This window comes from Lepisma saccharinum, chromosome 2, assembly GCF_977018435.1.
Source record: "Lepisma saccharinum chromosome 2, izLepSacc3.1, whole genome shotgun sequence".
NCBI classification, from domain to species: domain Eukaryota; kingdom Metazoa; phylum Arthropoda; class Insecta; order Zygentoma; family Lepismatidae; genus Lepisma; species Lepisma saccharinum.
In genome coordinates, this window is record NC_139230.1 from 201,131,775 (window position 1) to 201,151,812 (window position 20,038).

The 20,038-nt window shown below is 37.0% G+C and overlaps 1 protein-coding gene across 1 annotated transcript in view; it reads right to left on the reverse strand.

The window, feature by feature from the left end:
• Positions 1-8,406: 8,406 nt before the first annotated feature.
• LOC145984262 (patched domain-containing protein 3-like) overlaps positions 8,407-20,038 on the reverse strand; it is a 73,685-nt gene continuing 62,053 nt past the window's right edge. The window contains exons 12-15 of the mRNA XM_083117873.1: positions 18,034-18,195; positions 15,986-16,111; positions 13,041-13,307; positions 8,407-10,426 (exon numbers count right to left, since the gene is read on the reverse strand). Coding sequence (XP_082973999.1) covers positions 10,253-10,426; positions 13,041-13,307; positions 15,986-16,111; positions 18,034-18,195 — 729 coding nt within the window. The 3' untranslated portion in view covers positions 8,407-10,252. The remainder of the gene's footprint in view (positions 10,427-13,040; positions 13,308-15,985; positions 16,112-18,033; positions 18,196-20,038) is intronic.

Genomic DNA, 20,038 nt, shown 5'->3' on the forward strand with positions numbered 1-20,038 from the left:
TGCTTATTGCGGTTAAAAGAGCATTTATTTATTTGGTTTTCTTGTTTGTTGGGGGCTGTTATTGCTTGGCACAGTCTCGTTTCGTTAATTTGATTTGATTTGTTTTATTTTACTTCGCTTTTTGTGTCACTTTTGGCTAATTTGCGAAGATGGGGATGAGTAATGATATGATGAAATTGATGAATGGACACTCACAAATATCCATTCCCAGGCCAGGATTCGAACCCGGGACCCCTGGCGTCGAAGCGCGATCGTTTCGTTAAACTCCATTCTCGTGCTCAAACAAACAAAAATGTGAAAAACAATACTTATTGAACAAAGTGAAAACATGAGTTTTCGTACATGTCTATCTTTAAATAATTAGACTGACCCGTACCTCCTACCCCCCCACCACACACACACATCTCGATATGTCCAAAGAAGTCGCCTAGTAAAACAATCGTGATTAAATTGAATTTTCATTTGGCCCATCTCACATTCATATATAGTATTACTAAATTTCAAGGGCGCACGCAGGTAGGGGTCAGGGGGGCACTTTCGCCCTTGAGATTACCGGAAAGAGTTAATGTAATTCGAATGGTGAAATTGTTGTGATATTGTATTACAAAATATATTGTTTTCTGTAACAGCAAATATTATTATCATTATTATTACTATTATTTTACACTACCCTTCGGCACCTAGAAACATGGATCAGAGGTACCATGAAGGACAGTAATTTAAGTGGTCTCTGATTCTGATTGATATTGTGCATTGAGAAAAAGTACAAAAGATAAAGAACTGTTCATCAACAAAATGATAGATGGGAGCATAAGGCGAATCCAGTTTATATCTAAATAGTAGTAATAGCCTAATAATAATAATAAGTTTCTATGATTCTGCCCCCTCCTGAGAAAAAAACCTGCTGGCGACCTTGCTAAATTTACTAGTTTCCGCCTTGTCTTAGAACCATTCGTAGTTGATGGCACACAATGTTATTGGAGATACAGCCTAACCTACAACAACATACGATTCATTTGCATTAATTTGTGAGCACGTTAGGTTTGTCATCGAATAAGTTGAAATGCGTCAAACGATAAATAGGTTTCGCGACTACTGTTCTATATCTGAACATTTATGAATAATCAAACAACAACAGTAAAGCCACACAAAAATGTCAACAACCATTATTAAAAACTACATGTTAACTTATATGGAGGTTGCTGGGATTGTTTCTGAATCAACCTGACCTCCATAGTCTTCACACTACAAAGATTTACCGACAGATATACATTCAATGAGAAATGGACAACAGTTGGAATTCACTGTTAGCTTGATTTTATTCCGACATTGTTGAACGATTCTCTTACCACTTTACCTAAATTGAACATTTGCAAAGATGCGAAGAAAAGGCATAATGTTGCTACAAAACGTACGTAACAATTCAAGAACAATGCAAAAGCTAGCGCTAGCTGCTAAACAACAAAAAATGCAGATTAATAATTTCGAATTAGCACGGTTAAGGTTCGTATCATTAAAGCATATCCTCAATTGTCAAATTTGTGAATGTTAGAAACAAACTGAAAGTTTTTATAAAATAAATTAGCTTCTTGGAGCCAACCAATATTTGCTTCGATGTTCTGCCGTAACTATTGAATGTGATGTTGCTGTGTATATGAATTTGTATCTTTCAGGGTTGTGTAAATAAGTAGTAGCGTGTTTCAATTTATTGTGTAATGACTTACAAACAGGTTTATTTTAATGAATTGTAATGTATTCTTACCTCATTTCGTACGAAGTTTGTGGATTCAAGTTTCTGGGAAATCTTATGAAATAAGTTGCAGGAAGAAATTAACGTTAACGGCGGTCGTGTTAAACGAGTTAATTTGTGAAATGATTATAAAAATTAAAATACTTCGATATAAACAGCATTTTTCAGGTGAACTGTCTAAATATTTAACTTTCTAAACAGTTAAATCTATTTATATAAATGAACTCGGGGAAGGAAGAGATACACGGATGATTTTTCATACCACATTAAATAGCATTTTATTACATGTAATATTGACTGAATACTATCTAGATACAAGGAATATTTATCAAAATAAGCTTTCTTACTACTATACACATAATTTAATGCAAAATACTAATATGTACCTGCGACATATTGTGAGAAAGCTATGCACTTTACAAGATGACGACTCCAGTTATCGCTTCTAGCATTTAAAGGTTAAGAGCGACAAGGTGGGTACTGCGAATTATTGCTGAAGCCTAATTGGCTGTAATTGAATCCAGTGATTAATTGACCTATGAAAATTGAGAAAATGGTTTCGCATGAAAAAAGCGTCGATTAAATTATTCTTTAAAAATTATATTTGACCAATAGTTGAGAAATAAATGGTAATGCATATGTATTCTTCATGGCAGAGGGAAAGTGAGAACAATGGCGTGTCCGGAGAAAGGAGAGGGGGCGGCTTTTGGCTCAGCTTCTGTAAAAAAAAAGAAGACATCGAAAACACGGGGGGGGGGGGGCGGCAAAATATGGGACTCGCTACTAAAAGGAAAGAAGCATATTCGTACTGAGATTGCCGGCATCAGCGGGGGAGTGGTTAGCACAGCGCGTTACGGCGCCAGGGGTCCCGGGTTTGAATCTCAGCCTGGGCATGGCTGTTTATGAGCTTTTCTTCATCAATTTCATCACATCACTCATCATCATCTTCGCGATTAGCCAAAAGTGGCAGAAAGGCGAAGTAAAATAAATACAATCAATCAATCGTACTGAGATTAAGTAGATTTTTAGGATTAGACCAGTGCTTCGAGTTTTCTTGTATTCTTTGAATGTAGAAGTGACATAATTTGTATGTAATTGGCCAGTGACGTGGCCTGGGGGTAAAAAAGGGAGGTATGGGTTTATAATTTCCCCTTTGACCAAGTATTCCTAAGTTAAAGTATATCAAATGTAGGATTTACTATCAAAAATAAACATTATCAACTCTCTGTGGTCATACCCCACCCTCTTACAAAAAAACTGGGCATGCCACTATGGTTGGCCTTAAAACAGGTTTCCTGTATAAGAAAAGGTCTAATCCTGATTACAAAATTCTAGACTGGAAAGGGCACAAATGCCAAGATTGGCTTGGAAAATGAAGTAAGATTGCAAGGAATCATCTATGGTCACCTACACAGATATAGAGTGGCATGCCCAGGATTTTTGAAGGTTGGGAGGGGAATATGTCTTCTTTTTAGTAGTAATTTCTGTACTTTGGCATGATTTCCTACCCTTCACTCTTTTTGTTTGCATGGAATGCATTTTCACGTAATGAAACTGACCTCATACTGCTTTGGCTTTGTATTATTTTATTTATTCAATATCACATACCTTTGTGAGCAACTGTATAAAATCTAAATCATCTAACTTTCATCACAGCAAGCTACAATAATTGATTTCATAGAAACCCTGAGGATTTACTCTAAGTGTGTCTGATCTGGACAACTCTGAAGTCCCCTTACCTTTCATAATATCCAATCTACGGATGATGGAGTGTGAGAATACAATGAGATGCAATTCCGCTTCACAGCATGATCTTGTCACCTTCCTTAAAAATACATTCCCAGAGTTATAGAGTTACATGTTAGTAACATGTTACTTTTTCAGCACTTGCATAATAATTAAAATAAATTTTTCTTTACTCAAGGGTGAGGTTCAGGCAGCAGCTGTTCTGCTACCTAACCTAATGCATTACTGAAATTACATGGTAATGGTACTTCGTTATTTTGTGTTACATTGTAAATACAGAAGCGATGATTTTTTTGTGAAGATGAAACATGGTCTGTTGTATTGTTTTGAACTTGTGTATGTAAAGTTAGGGAACTTTCAGACTGAAGCAACAAGCAACATGTTGCTTGAGGATTTCACCACTCGAATGCAGGCTTGCGAGACCTGTCATGCCTCTATGGGGTGAAGCGGTGCTGTTGATTGGTTCATTTCCAAGCAACATGTTTCACGTGCTACCTCAGTCTGAAATCTCCCTTACACTAGGAAAACACACTACGGCTAGACTCTACTTTACGTCCTTATTGCCATTTGGTGGTAACCGATGGGAGTTAACAACACTGCAGGCTTGTCTTTGTGTCCGCGTTGTGAATGCATGTAGAAATACACAGAGACATGTGGAAGGCTTATCTTGGATTGTCTTCCCTTGGATATATTCACAAGACAGTAAATCATAGCGATCCAGACAACCGTTTCGTTGCACCAGACTCAACACATACACAACGGATTGAATCCATTTGGCGAGTGGCTCAAGTTTTCTTCCAAAACAAAAAAAATCCTTCAGATTCTTTTGCGGACCATTTAGTGGAGTTTCAATGGAAAAGGAGTGCAGATTTGACAAAGAAGAACAGGTTCCAAAAACTTCTAGATAGTGTAACATACGTTTATCCCCAGTAATAATTTAGTGCATCGTTCAAAACCGTGCTTGCAGACAGCTGGCATCTCTTTGGGTAAGTACCCTTTTCTTTTTACACTTTTTGTTCACGATAGCCCCACTAACCATTCACGAGTAGCCCCAGGAACCATTCACTGGGACGAGGTATGCCTACGAGGTTAGGTTAGGCCTGTTAGGTTAGGTTCCATTAGCACTCATTTCATCGAAAAATTTCCTCAGTACGTTCAATTATGGATATCTGGACTACATCTGTTTTCATCGATTTCCTCCTCCGGGTAATTTTTCCTCGCCTTGGGATTTATGTTGTTGAATTCCTTATACAATAACCTATCTTATGATATAGGACACATATTCCTTAGGAAAAGGACGTAAAGTAGAGTCTTACCCACACTACAGAGAAGAGATGTGATATTTGTGTAAAAGTTAAATGTTATTGTTACATGACAAGTAACAATGCTGGTAACATGTTACTTTTTTAATCAAAGTAAATGTTGTTGTACTGTGTTACATTTTTAAAGAACATACCCAACTCTGTACATACCAAATTTACAATGCTCTTTTCTTTATGGTGGACATGAGGATGGCCATCATGCATGAGCAACATTGCATAGTCAAAGAAACTTACACATGAAGTGTCCAATAACATCACACACTTAGTTGTTATATTTCACGACCACAATTTACATAGAAATTTCAGTAAACAATGCAGGTTCTACAAGAACTCCAACCTGGGTCTCTGGCATACTGTGTTTTTGCTCTACCAACTTAGCTACCATTCCAGTCGATGGTTTCACCTGATTTTTCATTCTTGCTGCATTGTCTCTCTGTCAGTGCTACCACCAATGCGGTGTTTACTTTTGAAACAATGTTGATGTCGACAGTGCCTAGCTTCTCCTAGCCTATAGATGTCAATTACCCTACTGTATGGCGTACACAGGATATGTACTTTTACACACATGTACAGGAGATGCACTAGTATGTAGTACATCTCCTGTGTATGCCAAACAGTAAGTTACTTTACATCTCTATGCTGGGAGAAACTAAGCACAATTGACGTTAAAGATAAAGTTATATTAATTTGTGTATGTAATGCATATCTCTCTCTCTCTATGTACAATGTACATTATTATTTTGATTTTTAATTCTCTTTTCAATTTTTTTGTGGCAAGTATTGGTTGTAAAGTATTGTTGTTCTTGCAAAAGAGGTTAGTTGTAGTCAGTGCTTTTTATTCTGGCAGTATGCAATGGTACGACGTACCACTGCAGGTGTGATTATTTATGAGCATGCCATAATGTTCTGAGCAGTTCTTATGGCGAACACAAGAAAAAATAAACTTAAACAGTACCCAAACATTTCCTTCCCAGAAAACAAGCTCCGATTGTAGTTAATATTGTAATATAAATTAATGAATCAATTACGGAATGAAATGGAAACCTAACCTAACCTTACCTTTGTCCAGTGTAGAATTATAATCCAAAGATCTACACAGGCCAGCCTCCGTGGACAAGTGGTTAGTACAGCATGCTGTAATGTCAGGGGTCTCAGGTTCAAATCCCGGCCTAGGTATGAGTTCTTTGTGAGTGTCCCTTCATCAATTTCATCATATCATCACTAATCCTCATCTTTGTGATTAGTCAAAAGTGGCAGAAAAGCGAAGTAAAATAAATAAATCTATCAATGATCTACACTTCTAAAACAGGATATAAAACATGACAAATATGTTGATTTGTTGATTATTACATTTTGATTCATATCTGAGAAAAATATCCTGTTATTTGATAGCATCTCCCAATCTTTCTACTTCAAAGGGTGCACAAAAGCTACATTTCCTGTCCCAAAATTTCTAGTAAGTTTTTTGCACACCTGCAAAGCATCCTCATTGACACAAACATCCAAGAAGCACAAGCACACTTTTCACGAAGCACACACATGAATTAAACTTGAGCTGAGCCAATGTCATTGCTGGTGTGTCGGTATTGAACGATACTAGTGGTATCGGTGTCAGAGAATATCAGTTGGATTTTATTTACCAATAATGGCTGATACTTTCCCAGCATTTTCTTTTTTCGTGGAGCTGGTCCTCATGGCGGAGTGGTTAGTACATCGCGCTACAATACCAGGGTCCCAGGCTCGAATCCCAGCCTGGGTATGGATGTTTGTGAGTGTCCATTCATCAATTTCATCATCATATCATCACTCATCCCCATCTTCGCAAATTAGCCAACAGTCGCACAAAAAGAGAAGTATAATAAAGCAAATCAATCAATCAATCTTATTTTGTGGAGTCCACTGAAATGCCATGCAACACTTTCACGGAGTCTATTACCCTGTAAATTATGCGAAATTCAAAGTTTCTTTTAATTTGCATCAATATTGAATGAAAAACTGAATTTTGTGATTACATAACACACATTAACATAAATAATGGACAAGCACACCATATTTGGAAACTTTTCCTGCAACAAGTAAAGTGCAATGGTTGCAGAAGCCCAGTAGATGAATTTGACACCTAGTGGCTTGGTAAAATGGTGCAAACCAGAAACCTGTCAACCAGTGAAGCAAGTCCGAATGTGATTCAATAATGAAAGTGTTACATCACAGAAGTACATAGGACATCTAATGGCAAAAATATTTTATTTCCAGCAAACATGAATTTTTTATAACATTGTGTAAAGCAACAATATATCTGCTTCATATCTAAAAATACTGATACAACTTTTACAAAAATATCAACTAGTAAGAACAATATGTATCTTTGCAGAAGCCACCATTCATGTTTGGTTAATGACCAAAACTTTATGGAAGAGATTAACTAAATTATGAACACAGTTTCAGATAAGGCTGTTCACGTTTCAACAGTTTTGCTGCTAAAATAATATCAATGTAACAGATCTGTAAATTTGAAATTAACGGCAATGTTAATACTTGCAGCAATCTTATCAATCCAAGCAAGTGCACTGAGATGCATTCTCTCTGTATCACACTAGACCAAAACAGCAGCTATAAGAGAATACATGTAAAGCTACAGATCACAGACAGTATTAAAAGTAACAACTCTTGAACAAGCACTTGCATCTTATTCTCTTTACATATAAAAAAAAATGTACTCTTAGAACAATCTAAATTTTTCTTATACATTGTTCCCTTCGCTTGTATCTGTTTCAGTATCATTATAATACATTACCAGACATGATACGTGCGAACAAGCTTATGTGTGAATGGCACAATATTTTCCACCTTCTTTCTTTTGTCTCTTTTCACACATTCTTCTACCGATGAAGTACGCTTAGAGTTGCATGTAACATTATTTTTTTTTAATGTAACATTAAAAAGAAATAGTTGTCCTGACATCTATTCTATCACTTTGTCTCATAACTAGATATAAACATTTATCTACAGTATTCTAAAATTATTATGTTACACTTGAATTTATCACAAGTACAGTCATGGGCACTTTTGGATTCTAATATTCCCTTGACTTTCAATGGAATTGTTTGTGACTGCACATTAAGTATGCATAATACAACATAACCTGAAATGTTTTCCTTTAATATATGGTAATGATTTTCTCCTATTTCTCTCATTTTATGTAATGGGTTTATGACATCATAACATACACAAAATTAATGTAACATTTATAGTTAACAAGGTGGCCGCGGTGGCTCAGTCGGTAACGCGTCTGACTACCATGCTAAAGGTCCCGGGTTCGATCCCCGGCCGGTTCAAATCCGGGAACTTTTCTAACGGTGGAAGCGGTCCCGGCGCCTACCCAGCGTCGAATAACATGGGTACCTGGGGGAAACCCTGGGGGGTAAAGGCGGTCAGGGGCGTGATGCTGATCACATCACCCCCACTCACGACCGGATCAAGAAAGTGTGGGGCGTTACCCCCACACCCCCTATACGCCTTCATGGCGTGGTGCTAAGCACAGGGGAACACTTTACCTTTTTTTTTTTTTTATAGTTAACAAGTGTGGAATATAACTACAAATATATTTGAGAATTTTCCCTCTCTCAAGATAATAAACTATTCTGAACTTATCACTAAAGGATGATAATAATTTATTAAAGAAATAACAGGAACACTGTCATTTAATACTTGTAATGGCAAATATTTACAAACCAGATTGCCCAGAAAGGAGTGCAGCTACAACTGAACTAATTCTATAAAAGTGAACATGGGGGAATTATAAACTGGATGCAATGTAAGGATTTTTTGGCACAGTTAAAAGTTGGAATTATCTACTGGCAAATTTTCAGTCCTAGTCTCCACAGATTAATTAAATTAACAACTTCATGAAAATGTAATGAGTCCTTTCTTAGTTGTTGTTTCCTCACACAAATACACTGACAGTGGTGTAAACTTCAACACTACAAAACATGAGACATGACTGAGAAACAGAACATAAATTCAAAATATGTATAACATTCTGCACATGTCAAATGAAATTTTAGGGTATAGTTAGTATAATTGCAATTGCATATTTATGGATACTGTAAAATAATACTGATTTTTTAAAAAAATGCACTAATAAAGTACACACTTAATATAACATGCTCACTGCCACATTTTTCCTTACAATATTTTGACCCATTGCTCTGAATATTCAGTATTCAAATACAAGCAATAAATATATTTAGCATAAAATTATTTCACATATGTGGCAGAAAGTACAATTGCATAAACGTAAGCACTTTACAAACACAAAACATTTATTATACTTTGCAACATACATTTCCTACTTAAATAAGGTAATAAAATAGATTTGAGCAAGATTCCATGCTCCTATTTTAAACAACGGGGTTTAAGGGATAAAATACTCTGTTGGTGTAAACCCTGCTTTACATTAATGCAATAGAGTACCATAACCACATGGATTTCTTGTCACTAACGATTTGAGCATATCTTCATAAGGCCTTTACAATTTGTATATATATATGCACAACCACTAACTGCAATAGCATAAACACACAATCACACACATACATTTGCATATGTACTTTAAAATTTTTCTCTTCCTTACTATCCAGATATAATCATTTTTGCAAAAATATTAAACTTGTACATAGTAATATATGTGTTCATATACATTCACAAGGCATGAATCACAGATACAAACTAGGTGTTGATTTGAACACACAATAAATTTCAGGACCACTTCTTCTACAAATATAATACAAATAGCAAATTCTAGATTGCATGAAACCAGGGATCTGTTTGATATTTCGAATACATTAGCTACTTAGTTCTCAACAAATATCCTAAAGAGAACATTGTCTATTGATACCTAATTATGCTATTAGAAACATATATTTTAATAACAGCACAGAAATAATTGCTATTGTCAACAAAAGCCAGATTTACTTTAATTTCCCTTCAGTAGTTGCTCTAATATCTTACAAATCCTAGAAAAGAATCAGAAATAAGTAGTTCAATGGAAATTTGAAATTTCCGTGCCAGCAGCATCTGTTACTTTCAGTACACCATGTTAAAAATCTCAAATGAAATTTTCTGACAAGAACTGAAAGGAGGGAATATTGGAAAATAAAACAGTCCTGAAATTTATTTTGAATGAAACTTACACAACCTAGCACTAAACATTATATTTGAATTCTAAAACAGCAAAAAAATAAAGAATAACTTTGGTTTTTCATTAAAGGCAGTTTTCATAGAGGTATAAACAATTGCATTTCCCAAAATACTTAAAACACTTGCAAATAAAAAAAAATAGCTACCACATATTGCTATCAAAAGTTTGTATCACATCATGAGTATTTTAAAACAGGTGGAAAATATGAAGTCAGCACCTTAATACGCTTGGCATTTATAACCTTTGTTCTTCAACATTGTTCTGAACATTCAATGCTTCCATTTCATGCTCCTCAGCCACGGTATCTTCATATGCAGTGCTGTATGGATCAGGTCCAGCCAAACTTAACAATACTGGAAGGAACACTAGACCATGGTAGAGGCCAAACACAACCACCAAAAAGAAAATCTGAAACAAAAGAATATCAAGACATGATACATTAGCTTCAAATGACATTAAGAAACTTCTTACATCATGTGCCATCAACATTATTGTTAAAAACACACAAAAAATAAACAGCATGGCACGAGACACTAAAAATTTGTCCGAGCTTTCAACTCCATCTCGGAGTCATCATCAGGGTTGGTCGAGAGACTGCGAAGAAGAATGACGATGACTCCAAGATGGAGTTGAAACCTTGGACAAACTTTTAAACTGTCTCGTATCATGCTGTTTATTTGTTTTGTGTGTTTTATAACAATGACAGCTCCACTCAAGCCTGTGTTAGAAATTGACAGATCAATCACAACTCCATCGGAATTGATAAATGTTCATCAGTAAAACTGTAGTAACGTTACCAGTCTGATATCTCTTTTAATAACATGTGAGTTAGCACAATTAAGTTGCAATTTTTGAGGACCAAACAGTTCTTAAGCTTATAAATACAGTGAAAATTAGGCATGTTTTCTTGGAACTCTTTGATGTGCGAACATTTTTGTGATATTGGGATCACCACATGATGGCTTACATGTTAAATGGTGGTACGTAGGCAGTTTGGATCCCACTTTAAATTGTAGGTCCAGTCTTGATTAGTCTTTCTGTCCATAGTGTGGACTTAAACAATAAAATTCTGACTCAAAAATCACATGTTAGATTTTCCTAACAAACTTTATTTTTGTGTTCTTTAGTTTAGAGTTGAATAAACAGAACATAAAGAGCACTTCTGGATAATTACAGGTGAATGTGCAACGAAATACAGTACAAGCATAAAGTGTCTCAATTTCATGATATTTTTAAAAATATAATATGGTAATGTAAACCAAATACAAAAAATCACAGTCCCTGGAAAATATTTTAAAAAACAACAACTTTGGATCATTGACATAATGAACATTGCTTTACCATCCCCATCTCTTAACAAGTTCTCCATCACCCTGATGAGAATTGATTGATTGATTTGCTTTATTTTACTTCGATTTTTGTGCCACTTTTGGCTAATTTGTGAAGATGGGGATGAATGATGACATGATGAAGTTGATGAATGGACACTCACAAACATCCATGCCCAGGCTGGGATTCGAACTCGGGACCCCTGGCGTTGCAGCACAATGTGCTATCTACTCTGCCATGGGGGCCGGCACTCTGATGAGAAACTACAACAACTTTACCAGAGTATGAGATTTCAGGAATTAACGGTCTCTAATTAATTATTATATAATTTTACTTTAAAGTGAAAAGGCTTTATTTGAACAGAAGGATGCATGTGTAATGCAAGAACTCATACTATTACAAAGCATATAAAAACGAGCACTGCTTCAAATTACACTACCAACAGGCTTATTTCAACCAGGAATACTTGTTTCAGTAATAGATGCTAGGTACAGATGTGGTAGAGAAGGGATTGCTAACACATCACCTCCATATCCTCAACAATCATGATATAAAAAAAAAATCAGGATTGTTAAATTTTATCTAACAGCAAGAGTGGTCACGAGTTAAAGCCACGTAACTAGATAATTAGTTATTACATCTGCATTTCTTTAGCTAATGAATTTGTACTTTATTGTATTATGGATATATTTTTCCCCTTTCTGCATTTATAGCTTAACCACGATGATGAGAACAACTGAAAGTTAGATGAAATGCACAAGAAAACAAGACGTTTGATTTGATTTAATTTTTCTTGTTTAGCAGTGCTTTTCTGCCACTTTTTGCTAATTGTTTCAATGAGGATGAATCATGACATGATGAAATTGATGAAGGGACACTCACAAAGAACACCAATGCACAGGCTGGAATTCCAACCCAGGACCTCAGGTGTTGTTCTAACTACTCGGCCACAAAAGTCTATATCAGACTGGTAAAACACTGCCTATGAACAAAAGTAAATTTTATTTTGGTACTTTATTCATACTGGCAAAATTTGATATCGGTCCATCCTTAATACATATACTTTGGGACAAGTTCAGAACAGGACAATGGTATGCCAATTAGAAAGATCATAAAGCAAAAAGCAAGGGTCCCGTGTTCGAATCAAGCTCATCAATTTCATCATTCATCCCCATCTTCGCAAATTAGCCAAGAGGCACAAAACACGAAGTAAAATAAACTAAATTAATCAATCAATCATAAATCAAAAAGCAAGTTTAGGATCCTTGATAGTGTGAAATGACAATCCAAAAAACCAAACATGAGTTACATTTGCTTGCAATTAGAAACCCCACACCATGCATCATATTGATAAGCACATATTTTCTCCATTGACCTTGGGAAAAAAAATGCCACGACAAAGATTTCTCGCAGGATTTATGAATGTTTCAGAACCTTTATGTTCATTTTAGATGACTTCAAAGTGCCACAAGTTTATCCAATGCTTCTCACATATAATTCCCAGTGCCAGTAAATATGGCAATGCAAGGAATTCCAGTAAAGAAACTAAATTAAAATTACACTGCTTAAAAATAAAATTATCAAAATTAAAAACCCAAAGTATGTTTATAAATGTAAAATGGCTAAAAATCTGACACCTGATTGTAAACACTGTTCAGTCATGAGACCCTGCTCAAAAATCTCAGATACTAACCTTAAAATATGTCGTGAAGACATGTGAATCAGAGTTTGCAACCATTATGAAGGCAAGGAATGTGCTTATTCCTCCATTCAGAACAGCTGGTCCAATGGCTTGCACTGTTTTCATAGCACGCTCATTGCGAGTTCCTATGCATGTCATGAACGTGTGTCCAATATGAGCTGCATAATCCACGCAGAGACCAATCGCAAGAACCAAATCGATGCATGAAACTACATCTATCGTAACACCCCAGAAATGCATAGCTCCTCCAACATTAACCTAAAATGAAATAATGGGACTGATATTATACAGCTGTAGAATAAAAAAAACAAAACACATGCTATCTACAAATATGCTCTTACAAAGAATTTGACATTACCCCAAGGTGATATTTACAAAATGCATCATAACACATACAAAATACACAGCATCTGTGGTGCAGCTGTTTGCATAGCATGCTGTACACTAAGGGTTCTTGGGGTGAATCCCAGGTAAAGTATGGATAATTCTTTGTCCATGTGTTCTAAATTATTTCATCAATTCCCTTCTATTCTCAACATTCCAATCAATCTAAGAATATATACAAAATTGATGTGCAATAACTGAAAATATGTAATACATTTATGCAGGAACAAGTTACAGCAACAATTTCACAAATATACACAAACACATATTCAAGGATTACCTGGGGTTTGAACCAATAGTTTCTCACTTTGAAGTGAACATTATATTAGATTGATTGATTGATTCAAATTACAGATGTGGGTGCATCAGCACTTAGGGTATTTGCACCCAATACATTATATGGGGCCGAGCCCTTTACTGTAGCTAAAATCAACATCTCTCTCTGAGAATTAAAATCTCCTTATCTAGGTTAAAAGCTCAGGCTGTAAGGGGCACTCAGCACAAGTAGAAGCAAGGTTGACTTTTGGGTGCTTTCTCTAAAGGTCTTCATTTTTTGGTTCCATGCAACTTACTCACTATTATATATAAGCATAAAATCGAAATTAGTTAATTTACCTGATACCTGTCTACGTGTATCAGTGTTAGGGTAACCTTACCGGTTTTAACAATTTTTAATTGTAATTGAACATTCATGTTCCTGTCAACATGGAGCTGTGATAGAGTAACATTATGGGTTTTAACAGTTTTTATAGCAGTTTTAACAGTTTTATCATGTCTTAGTCATTAGTTATCCTAACATTTAACCTGTCCCAGCATATATCTTGATCCTTTCTAAATGACGAAGCTTTACGTAGGCATGTAATAGCAGACTGCATGACCTGAAAAAGGGGGCAGTTGCCACCAAAACTTACTTTACGTAAGTAAATTAACTAATTTCGATTTTATGCTTATATCTCTAAAGGTCACCACTTACACCCCACATAATATTAGAACACAAAGGCCAATGCCCTGGTATTATACAGGGTGTTTCCGTGACCTTGATTCAAACTTGCAGGGTGGATGGAGACAGAACAAAATACCAATAAGAGATTAGGAAGCCCGGTCTGGAAACATGCCATTAGAAAGTTATAGGGGCTGCCTATGACAGTAAAATGAGACAACTGAAGATGTGGCTTGTAGATTTCATACGGACATTACTACAGTGTATCATAGCACTTTAGGATGAAAATGTTACAGTAGTTGTTCAAAATGGCAGCCCCCAGCATCAATGCAGGTACGCAAGAAGCTCTGTCGCATAGCCTTTCACATCCCTCGAGTTGTTCTGACGATATCACAAGCAGGTCCTCCTCACTCAAACGGCTGATGATTGGGTGCTGAGCTGAGAGATACCACTTGCATCCACTCCTGGCAAGAAATCTTGCTGCCTGAGAAATTATATAACTGATTGTACATTCCCACAGTTCCTAATACACCGTCTGATCTTACAGAAAACTAAAAAAGACAAGTACTATTGCAAGTAAGGTCCCAAATTACGCCCATGGAAACAGAATTTTTGTTTTATACTATGCAGCTCTTGCCATGTAAATATACAGTGCGTCCATTTCGATCTTCAGCCGAGAGATCGGGAGAAGCGTGGCGGGCGGCGCTGGCGGAGATGCCAACATTTGCGGCCTGCAATGCCCGCTTATTTTTATGGACATATGCAGACATTTATATAAATATTGCAAAACGAGCACTAACCTGTGTTATAATTTATCATCTGTAATTCATCCAAGTTCTGCCCTTACATACACAAAAAAATACGCTTTAGAAACGATGTTAAGAGCCACAGATAATAAAACATTTTAATCATAGTTTTGACCAGGTAACGTCCTGCTTAAATTTATATCCTTGAAAGAGTTTTGTGCCGATGGGGATCGTTTGGAGGTTTCGAATGTGCAACACTGTATCAAGATTACACTGTAGACAAAACCGTTAAAAGTCAATGGTGTTCGTGAGCTTCCTTGCAATCCGAAATCTCCGAGCTCGAGTTTTTTGTTCCTTTCGCGACAGAGCTGTGAATATAGTGGCAAGCAGATGTAAACCAAGAGCGTGTTAATTTCGTACTGTGCGCAAGAGTGTTATTATTGGTTACTTGCCGTTACTTGTTTGTGTTATTGCAGTGTGTATATGTGTTGTGTCAGTGAGAGGATTGGAATGGCAGCCGCAAGGTTCACGTTACGAGGGGGGCTGATAAGTTCTCGGCCCGACCCAGAAGGACTTTAGCTACAGGCACGAAAGTTTCAGGCTATTCAACGTATTCTCCCCGAAAGTCTACACACTTGGCACTTGGTGGATATCAGTTTGATCAACTCTTATAACACAGGTTAGTGCTCGTTTTGCAATATTTATATAAATGTCTGCATATGTCCATAAAAATAAGCCGGCATTACAGGCCGCAAATGTCGGCATCTCCGTCAGCGCCGCCCGCCACGCTTCTCCCGATCTCTCGGCTGAAGATCGAAATGGATGCACGGTATATAAACAAGGACATAGCATACTATTATACTTACCAAAGTAAGGATTACACATAGTAGAACATAGCAGGAGGTGATAAAGTTGGCTATGAGCACTAACGTTGTGATGAATACACAAATTACTGCCAGAAGTAGGTTCCTGTAGAGTTCTTCTGCAATAACCTACAAATAAAAAGAAATTATAATATCAATAACAAAATTCACAATACTTTCAACTACAACTTCTTATTAATATTAGAAGACATGAAATGTGGTGTTTGCTATCCAATATTTTAATGCTATTTTCTAAAACATGGAGGTACAGAGGTCCAATCAGTAGGGTGCCTGACTACTATGTGGGAGAATGGGGTTCGATTTCCAGGGTAGGTATTCTAAGGTTGTGAATTATTCCCACATAAAGTTGCTCTGAAGTTAACCCAGCTTCTAATGAAATGGGTGAACATTCAGATGTAAATGTGATGCTGTCACATCAAATCCACAAAGGCCAAGATCGTGACTGAAAAAAAATACATCTACCAGGAGAACTGCAGATAATATCATTTTTAGGGTGACTAATCCCTGCTGACTATGTGTTCCATACACGTAATTCACCTCATTGATTGATTAGTTAATTCTTTTGATTCATTCATTTGATTTGTTCAACTTTGAATTTCTGTCACTTTAGACTAATTGTGATGATGAAAATGAATGGTGATAAGATGCATAACACACACCACAAATCTCATAGAGGATTATACTGGCTACGCTAGAGCTTCCTTAGTCTACAAAATGCAGTCCAGGGTGTACTACATTGAAGTAAGGTTGACATTTGGTTGCCTTCTGAATCCCCCTTTACACCCTATTCATTCTCTTAGTTAGCCATGCTATGTGATTAATAACATGGGTAAAGCATTATTGCATTGCTGTGAATATTGCACATTCAATTCTAAATGCTGAAAAAGAAAGCTTTATCCTAGTACCAAATGCATTGTTTTATTTATTTTTAGGTAAAGGTAAAAGTTCCTCGCACATGTAGCACCGTACCATGAAGGCACATTTAACGGAAGTGGGAGAAACTGTCCCATTTTCTATTTTCTCGATCTTGGCCATTTTGGAGGTGATGTGATCAGCACCAAGCTCCAGCTGCCTTTACCCCATCAGGGTTGCCCCAGGTACCCACTGAGGCTGGGTGAGCCCCCAGAGCTGCTTTATGCAGGGACAAGGCTGAAAAAATTCTGACCTCAGATTACCCACTCCAGGAATCGAACCCTGGGTCTACTGCATGACGATAAGATGCCCTACTGACTAGACTACGATGGCTATTTTTATTTCTTTTTACTTTTCGAAATATGGAAATCCAACCATGTTTATTGAATGGTTTCATGATAAGCATTGCTTGTCTCTTTTATAACACTGTGCTGATTATGAAGAATAATTGTCCCATGTTTATTTCCTAAAATATCTGGGAATCCTAGATCTAAACCACATGGGTCCATCCAACCTCCGTGATGGAGTGGTTAGTGTAGGACACTATGATGCCGAGGGTTTGAATCCTGGCCTGGGCATGAGTGTTCTTTGTAAGTGTGCCTTCATCAACTTCATCATATCATCACTCATCCTAATCGTATCGATTAGCCAAAAATGGCAGAAAAGCGACGTTACATAACAAAATTCAAATCAAATCACAATGAGTCCTCACTTGGAATCAATCCCAGGACTCCTTTATTACATGGCACTGTTTAAATGAGAAAAAATATACATATTTTTCACAATAAAAACAAAAGACTAGGCTATTTGATAGATGAGCATAGTAAGCACCCAAATATAAAGTTTCTCTTAGACTCAAACCAGTCATCCTTAACCCACCATGGCTAAGGCAGCAAAATATCCAATATGATGCTTATTGGGCCTCACAAACATTTTTACCTTTCATCAAGAAGGAAAAATTGCTCGTTCTGGAATCAACCTGGCTCACTTGCAAGATATTCACATACTCTACCACCAGATCATTATCGATCTCATGACTAGATATTAAAGTAGAATAACAAAGAAATCTTAAAATGAGAACCTAAAAAATTGCAAGTAAGGAAATGAAATGTATGTACCTCATCTGTTTCCCAGTTTGCAAATATTCTTGCCCACACTGCAGTGAATCCATCACCGGATGTTATATTTGTATTTTTAACCATATCTTTTATCATGTGCATGGCAGGAATGTGTTCACTTGGTCCACTGAACTTCTTTAGTTTGAAATCGAATCCAGAGAGCTGTAAATATCAGAAAGTATTACAGCAATAAGGTGTGACGCTTCGAATTCAGTTTGTCATAAAACATAATACAGAGATAAAAAAAGGTGATAAGCATAATTTTACAACAAATACAATGTTTTGGAAACAAATACACCCAATTAAAACACACACAAGAGAGGTACGAATCATGGACACACAGATATATAGATAATAATAGAATCTAAAAATCTTTACTAGGGCTGAGTCAATACCACTTTCGACTGATACCGATACTCTCACTGATTCCCACCAATACAATTATCAATGCTTGAAAACTGTAATATTAAGTTTTTCAAAAATATTGATTAATATTAGATTGTACATATTTGACTCGAATTATATGCATCAATTTATCAAGTTTTTTGTTTTAAAATACAACCTTAGTGACAATGAAGTTCGACCAGTCACAAATATAGAAGTGCGTTGTGGAAGAAGGAGAACACATGCATATGCTGGACATATTTTATTCAGCAGGCTACATGGAACAAAGGAAAACATAAATTTCCGCTGCAACGCAGCAATGTATGGTGTCCACACAAAATAACACATTTTCGTCCATCTACACGTGACATTGAAGTTCGACCACTGTTAGAGGGGATCCTGTTTACCATGGTGTGACGCCGCCCCGTCGGTGAATAACTGTGGCAATGCATCGGGGCATGCTGCGTACGAGTCGTTCAAGGTATTCCACATCGATGCGGTGCCATTCCTCCCGCAGGCAGGCGATAAGAGCAGCCACTGTCGTGGGTCCCCTCTGTTGCACACGTCGCTTAAGAACACGGCACACATTCTCAATGGGCGAGAGGTCGGGACTCGATGGTGGGCATGGCAGAGTTCGCACGTGACGGCGAGTCAACCATTCTCTTGTCAGCCACGCTGTATGAGGCCTGGCATTGTCGTGTTGAAAGATGAGATGCCACCTATTGTAAGCCCATAGTGTAATATTACTCATGAATGACGTATTGAGACTCAATAGACAGGTGACTCAGGAAGGTTATGCCATTGGCTGGGCTTCTGCGCTGGGCGAGCGAGAAGTTTAGTGTGGCAGATCCTTGCCGACTGATAGAGACTTTGGACGGACTGGACACAGGCTGGACAGGCTGAGTATACTGCATTACCGTCTATCACCCTTTTGGGGCCTGCATGGCTGGGTGTAATTTACCTAAAGTTAAGGGAGTTATTTTGAGTTCTTAAAAGAGCAAGAAAAGGAATTTGTTTTGGTTTAATTTTTTAGGTGGATTGCTCCGGGTCATGTTGGCTGTGGGGGTTTTGGGTGGGACTGCGGTTGGCTCTGACTCGTGTAGCCATTACTTACTGACTGGTGACAATCAAATGGGACGAATTGTACTAGTTTAACGGGGATATAATCCATAAAAATTTCTGTTGAGTTAACTAAATTTGGAAAGTATAAGTAATAATATTATTTGTAATAAAGAATATGTGTTAAAGAATATTAAGTTTAAATTGAATAATTTAAGTACCTAATATATGATCATTACGTTCCACTGCGCCGATAAGACAATCCTCGTCTCACTTCTTTAGTATTAAAGGGGAAACAAGAGACGTAGAGGATTATACTGTGGAACAGGTGCCTTCGCACTGTGGGAAGATGCCGCTCCAGTATGCGTGTATAGGCATGTGCATTCACAATGCCCTCACAGACGTGTAGTGGGCCAATCCCAGATGCAGTCATGCATCCCCATACCATCACTGATGCAGGTTTCTGTACCCGACGTGCATAGCATTTTGCTTCATTCTGTTCCTCCTTCCGACAAATGACTGTTTTCCGTATTTTCCCGTACACAACATTGAAAATGGATTC